General features: G+C 37.4%; 1 protein-coding gene across 1 annotated transcript in view; it reads right to left on the bottom strand.

Moving 5' to 3' along the window:
- Positions 1–1,082, bottom strand: part of LOC110028531 (protein TIFY 6b-like) — a 3,838-nt gene extending 2,756 nt beyond the window's left edge. The window contains exons 1-2 of the mRNA XM_020730427.1: positions 883–1,082; positions 7–155 (exon numbers count right to left, since the gene is read on the bottom strand). Of these exons, the coding sequence (XP_020586086.1) occupies positions 7–155; positions 883–958 (225 nt within the window). The 5' untranslated portion in view covers positions 959–1,082. The remainder of the gene's footprint in view (positions 1–6; positions 156–882) is intronic.
- Between the last annotated feature and the right edge of the window lie 6,016 nt (positions 1,083–7,098).

The raw sequence follows: 7,098 nt of genomic DNA, 5'->3' as shown, positions 1-7,098 counted from the left end.
ACATGCCTTTGACTCAGCAGGAAAGGATCCAATGGGGAGAAAAGCGCAGGACGAAATTTGATCAAACATGGCGTTTTTGAGCTTTTCCTCTTGTTGAGTCTTGAATGGCTTGAATTGTTGTGTTGAAGATGAATTATTAGACAAGCACTGCACAACTGAGAAGGCAGCAATTTTAATGGAAAAAGAATAAGCTCATATCAATAATTAACTCAACTGGTCTTTATAAAATCAATTACATGAGCAAGGAATTGCTCGAAATCAATTTAGAAGTTTAACAAATTTATGTTTTACAAATTAGAATTAATTAAAGGAATATATTGTGTCAGAAACTCCTTAATCAACTGCCTGATTTAATTTTTTCATTATTTAAATAGCATGTAAACATCAGATCCATTCTAAAAATATAAATATAATCTTCAATAAAAAAATGTATGGAAAAATTAGTATTCATTAAACCATACATGAATAAAAGAATCCTCAATCAGCAGAAATAAAACAAAAAAAGAAATAAATTGAAAACTAAACATATACCTTAAATCATAGATAGACCCAAACTCAATCAAAACAACAGAGCCATACAAAAACAGAAGAAAACCACCATGATTAAGAGGAGCAAAAGCAGCTTTTTTTGAACGAAAAGAACTCTGAAAAGTTCATGAATTGCAATTAAAAATAAGAACATAGCTGCAAGTTTCTACAGAACAAGAAAGCAGGATACTCCAAAATAGAAACTTGAACCCAATTTACAGTATAGTAGCAAAAATTTATATCATTGACAAATATATATGCATTTCCTAAGCTGAAATCACCAAAAACAAGTTAAAAAACACATTTTTAGCATATATTTGCTGTTTAGTTTAAATTCAGAGCTGAAATTCGAACCAGAATCCCTGCGGCCTCCGCAGCTATCCTTTGCACTGGATTCGCTTCCACCTATTCCCATGAAATCCCTCTCCATCAAAGTGATCGGAGATTCCAATCCGCCGTGGCTCTTCCCAGAACTCCCCTGTTCTCCTGAAACATTACCTGAACTCCTCTCTCTCTCTCTCTCACTCTCTCTCTAGCGGCATATGGTTGCTTGCTTTGCATCTCCATCACTACCTATACCATTTAACTATGTATTTATTTTTATGAATCTCCACTCATTTCTTAATATTAAAAATAAATTTAAAATTTTGTTATCTTATTTTATGAGGAAGAATATATGGCTTTAATTTTATGAAAGAATTGTTTAAACTGTTGACAATACTAAAATATTTCTTATGGGATTTCATATAAAATCATTTAAATTATATAGTTAGAAAACTTGTTGAAAGATCTCGAAAATACTAATGATTATATTTCATATTTGTTATAACTCTATATTTTGAAAGATCTCGAAAATACTAATAATTATATTTCATATTTGTTATAACTGTATATTTAGAGGGTTATAAATTAGATTAGGGACATTGGGAATCTCTATTTATTTCTCTACTTAATTAGAGAGATTAGTTGTCTCTTATATTTTGTTATTATTCATTTATTTTTCTACTGTATTATGGTTTTATTGATTTCCTTACCAGTAAGTTCTGTAATGGGTATTTATACCCCTCTTTGCATCAATAAAATCAAGTAATTCAAAAGTATTTAGTATTTTTCTAAATTTCAACTTGGTATCAGAGACAAATTTTCTACCCTAAATCATCGTCGTCGAAGAACCGTGAAACTCCCTTCCCACCGACCTTTTTTGCGGGAAGGGAGGAAGGCTTTCTCACCCTTTGGTCTTTTTCTTCGTCTGCTTTTTTAATTATCTTCCATAGCTGGAACCAATCTCCTCATGTTTCGTTAATGGCGGCACGGCTTTTCTTCTCTCCCGACATCTTCTTGGTGGCCACTAAAATCTTAGGAGTGTGGCAACCATCAACCGACAACCAGCTTCCAGCTTCACGAACCCTACGACTCCTTTGAAACTGGAGGATGTCGTCAGCAATGGCAGCCACGGCGTCGAGCCCTTTGTTATGATTTTTGGAAATCTTTTTCGCTCGTATCCTGGTTTATTGGCTTCTTCTTTTTTCGCAACCTAACTCTCTTCGGGGCTCATCTACTTTTAAGAGGCCATTACAGGAGCAACAGAGGGAGAAAAAGCTGAACTCTGCGTCGAATTGATTACTGGTTAGATAAGAGATGCAGACCGCACAAGCTTGGTTCACCGGATACCCAAGTAGTAGCGAGCAGCGGAAATCCTCCTCCTCTCTTCTTTTGTTGTGTCGAGATCTGTGGAGGATGACAGATCTTCTGCTCTCGGATTCGATATCGAGACCGCTGTTAGGACCACCAACGATAAGGTGACTGGGACATTCAACGTGGTCTCAAAAAGTGTAAAAAGAAATACCTGCAAGCTTCCAAACTTCTACAAGCAGTGTTCCTTCTGAGAATGCTCTCATGTACTTTGGACTGCTACTTGCTAGTGGAGTGTTTTTTATCTTTCTTGCATTCACCATGTTCCTTCCAGTCCAAGGAATCAACTGATTCACTCTGCCTTATTCATACCTCGCCGCCGGCGATCTGTAAGAGACTCCGTCTCTTTCTCTAAATTTAGTGTGGAAGATTCATCAAATTTGTCGTTTTTTTGTGGATATATCCAATTAAAACAGAGGTGTATGCAGAAACTGGGGGCATGCTCTCTGCCTCCATATCTAAAGACCCCTGCGCTTCTCTGGCGGGTTCGCGTCAGATGAGGCTGCGGAGGCTAATAGCAGCGATTCAGATGAGATCGAGCTCGATCTCTTGCTCGGCTGTTCACCGTTTTTCCCGGCACTGGCTCCGCCGCCGCTTTCGCCGCGTCCAACGTCGAGCAGTATGAGTAGTACAATGGAGTCATTCAGCGGTCCTCTTCTCTCCATCCCCCGACCGCCGTTGATCAGGCCGCCCGCAAATCCGAGGCAGTTACATGTTCTAACCAGCGAAGAAGACTACCACAGCGACTGCGATTCCTCCTCTTCCGTCATTAACGATGGAGATGTGGCATCTGAAAACCGCTTTTGGCCAATCTCAACCTGCTTCCCCTCTTAGTGATGATCTGCAGAGCACCGTTCTTCGTCTTTGAGGAAGGATCTAAAGAAAAGAAAAGGAATTTGGTTCTCTTCTTCATCGTTCTTCTACTCCTCTTTACTTACACTTATTTTAATTTGGTTATCTCTATGATTCAGTTCCTTGATCGGGATTTGTGACCGTATCAATTCAGATTTGAAGCTTTATATTTTAATCTAAAAGGAATGAGCAGCTTCTTCAACTGTAGATCCGGTTCATCCCGATCATCCCTCTTTCGGCTGTTCATTTTTCCTTCGAAGCCGGATTTGACACCATCATAAAGATCATTTCAAGCAAATTCAGTAAACTCGAGAGGGCGGCACTAGCGATGCCGCCACCCACCTCAACATCATCTCGTCGGAGATATCGCTGCCATGGATCGGACAAGCCGTCCATTTCTCCTGCAGTATCTTTTCATCCCTGCCCAAGCGTCAGGGGGAGCTGCGTTTCCAACCAGACCTTCTCCAAGCAGCCAACAGAATCGGAGACCTCTCTACATTCTTCTCTGCATCCGGCAATTCCTATAGCTTCTGTTGCACCTCGCTTTTCCATTGTGCAGGCGTCGTCAGTCGTCAGAGTCAATTTTTTCAGCCTTCGTTGTGCCTCAATTTTTTCCTTGTGTAGGTGTCCGGTTCATTATAACATTACGATTTCAGTGGTTTTTCCTGCGCAGGCATTTGGGCAAATGCAGGCTTGCATTTTCAGCAAATAACAAGCTTTATTTTCTCTTTATAGTAGAAGTTTTGGTTCGTCAATGAGATTTGTTTTCTCTCTCCATGGCAAATCACGAAAGATCTCCACTTGAAATCCCAATTTTCACTCTCTGGTGGAAATCATTGTCCCCCGCAGAACCGCACAAGCAATGACTTCCTTGCGGGCTCTCCCATGGACCATCGAAGCACCTACCTACAACCAATCCTCCCCAAGTTCTTCAGGCCCGCTGCCTGATCTCTTCCTCTTGTATGGATCTTTTTCTATTGCAGGCTCTCAATCAAATCTCTGGCCACATCCTTTTTGGTTAATCGTAGGCCCTCCTCTGGAGCTCCTTCTGTTCTTCCGAGCACCAGATTTCTCCCTGCATGAGCTCATTTGTTCAAATTATGTTGCTTGAATCTTCTTAGCAACAAACCTTCCTTCACCGAAAATCATTCCCTGCTGACAACCAGATCTATCCCTTGATGGCTTTTTCTACCACTGGAACTCTCTCCTACGACATTTTCTGCCGCCAAAACTTCTTGCGGCATTTCCTGCCGCTAGAACCTCCTGCGGCTTTTCATGCCGCCAAAAATTCTTGCGACCTTTCCTATCGTTAGAACTTCCTGCTGCCTTTCCTGCCGCCAGAACTCTCTGCAGCCTTCTTGCAACTTTCCTGCATCTCTCCTGTAGCATTATCAGTCATGTAATTATCAGTCAATCGATGACTTATAAATTCATCAATTGAGTTTAGCCCTTGTTCAGGCTACTCTCAGGCTTTGACCACTCTCAGACTTCGACACTCTTAGGCTTCAGCATTCTCGGCTTCGAGACCTTTGGTTTCTGCACTTACGGTTTGAGGATTGTTTTCTTACATGTCAAGTCAGCATACCAAAATTAATGTTTTCAAATTCAAGTTGAATATATTTTTCAACCATGTTCAACTTGAGGGAAAGTGTTAAAAGATCTCGAAAATACTAATGATTATATTTCATATTTGTTATATTCTACATTTAGAGAGTTACAAATTATATGAGGTATGTTGAGAATCTCTATTTATTTATCTCCTTAATTAGAGAGATTAGGTGTCTCTTATATTTTGTTATTATTCATTTCCTTTTTCTAATGTATTATGTTTTTATTGTTTTCCTTATCAGTAAATCATGTACTGTGTATTTATATCCCTCTTTGCATCAATAAAACTAAGTAATTCAAAAATATTCCGCGTTTTTCTAAATTTCAACAAAACTTAATGTCAATATTTAATAAAATATATTTTATTAGAATTTTTAAAAACATGATCTTAAGAGGTGTATGGGTGCGATCGGGATTTTTGTTAAATAGCATTTAGTAAATCCGATAAATCCGATTAAGACGGAGATAAGCTCGTTGATGGCAAAATAAATTCTTTAAATCCATCTCTTGGATTTACTTCATAATAATGAAAAGTGGGACGAAATAAAAACTTTCGATTTAACAAAATCTTTGATATATTTTGAATTTAAGTTAAATTCATCTGTAAATATTCTAATTAGCATGCTACCTTTAACTTGAATGATAGTCGAATTTTGCACTAAATATTAAAAAAAATTATTTTTTTTATTTTCTATGAAATTTTCAGAAGGAAAAGAAACTAAAGGTTAAATTAGATTGACAAATACAAATATATTTTAATCAATTATTTATTTATTTATTTAAAATCTGTGAGTGTCAAAATTTAAATGGGCCAATAAAAAAATCATTTTGCGTTGCTTTCATCTCAATCCACCGGGCGACGTCCGAAAAAGCAGGCTCGGCACGCGGGGCACAAGGGAAATGACCGGCCGGGTGGGTGAGGAATGACCGGCTGAATTGGTTTTCTCTCACGTGCGACTACAAAAGCCATAGCCGACCTAGATTCCGTGCGACCTATCGGCCCGTCGGATTTGGGGGCTTCGGGCCCACAAATTTTCCTCGCGATTTGAGACAGGCGGCAGACTTGCAGTGAGCACCGGCGACCCGCGGGCGATTAATCGGGTTCCGCGGGCCGATTCTCGTTGAAATTCGTCCGCAATCAGTGCCGCGTTGTTTCTATTGGACGGTGTGTTGTCTCGCGGAAGTCTTAGTTTTAGCTGTATAGCTTCCCTTTTTATATTTCCGGTCCAACTAGAATTTTAGGGCAATTAAATACGAAAAATTATTGGATACATCTAAAGTCCAATGAATCACCTTCAGGTGTAATTAACAGAAAAGCAAAAAAAAAAAAAAAAAATTTTATTGTGATCCGGCTCGATAATACAGAGAACTATTTCTCTCGTGTTATTCCGCGTTATTCATGTGTTATTGTGTTATTATAACACCGGGAATATTCTCAGAACACAATGATACATGAATATCAATATTATAACATCTGAATAACACAGAATAACACGGTGGGAATATCCCCTGTGCTAAAATAATTTTTTTTAAATTTTTCTGTCACCTCCACGTGGCGTGATTTCATTAGACTCCAGACGTATCTCTACGTTCGTAGTCCGGACGTAATATTTATTCATTAAATACATAGCACATGAAACATTGCAATTTACAAATTCTGCACTATCTTCCGTCCATTTTTAAAATTCTCACTCAAACAACAAAATTCATGATAAATTCATATCAATATTTTTATTTTTTTACAAAATTTTCAATGATTTGCTCGTAACACACATAAGTTTATCTGTTCAGCAGTGTAAGAATATTACCTAGATACTAGATTTTGCAAATAACAATATTTTGAGTGCTTAATATGTAATTATCCAAAAATTTTATTTTTATGTGAGGGCCATCCTAATCCTAATGGAACTTGGTGACAACTTGTAGGATTTGTTGCTTGAGTAAATCTAATTTTTTTTTCTCAAATCTATTTTTAACATTGTTGATTTTGATAATAATGTTTTTTTTTTATTAGATTTATATGGTATATATGAGAAAAAAATAACTGTTATATAAGCCTTTGATTCCTCAATTCAATCCATTGAGAAAAACAATTTTAGGTCTAGAATACTTGTGTATATTTTTCTTCTATAATCTCTTTTGAAGAATTATAAAAATACATGTGTAGATTTTATATCAACACTAATATAAGGTATCATCATGAAAGCGAGCTAGCATTTAAGTTAGGTCTTTTTTCCTTCTATATGTGTTAGTCAAATTTCCAATCATCCATTTGTCCTGATGGAAAATATCATATGCATATGCTGTTAACCACCTCCATTGTTATGTTGTCTTTCACATCAACTCTTGTTATATATAAATGTACACACTAACGTTGCCGACACAAATCTCAAAACAATCGAACAACTAAAGATGATG

Source organism: Phalaenopsis equestris, unplaced genomic scaffold (genome assembly GCF_001263595.1).
Source record: "Phalaenopsis equestris unplaced genomic scaffold, ASM126359v1 Scaffold000513, whole genome shotgun sequence".
NCBI classification, from domain to species: domain Eukaryota; kingdom Viridiplantae; phylum Streptophyta; class Magnoliopsida; order Asparagales; family Orchidaceae; genus Phalaenopsis; species Phalaenopsis equestris.
This window is presented reverse-complemented; position numbering and strand designations above follow the sequence as displayed.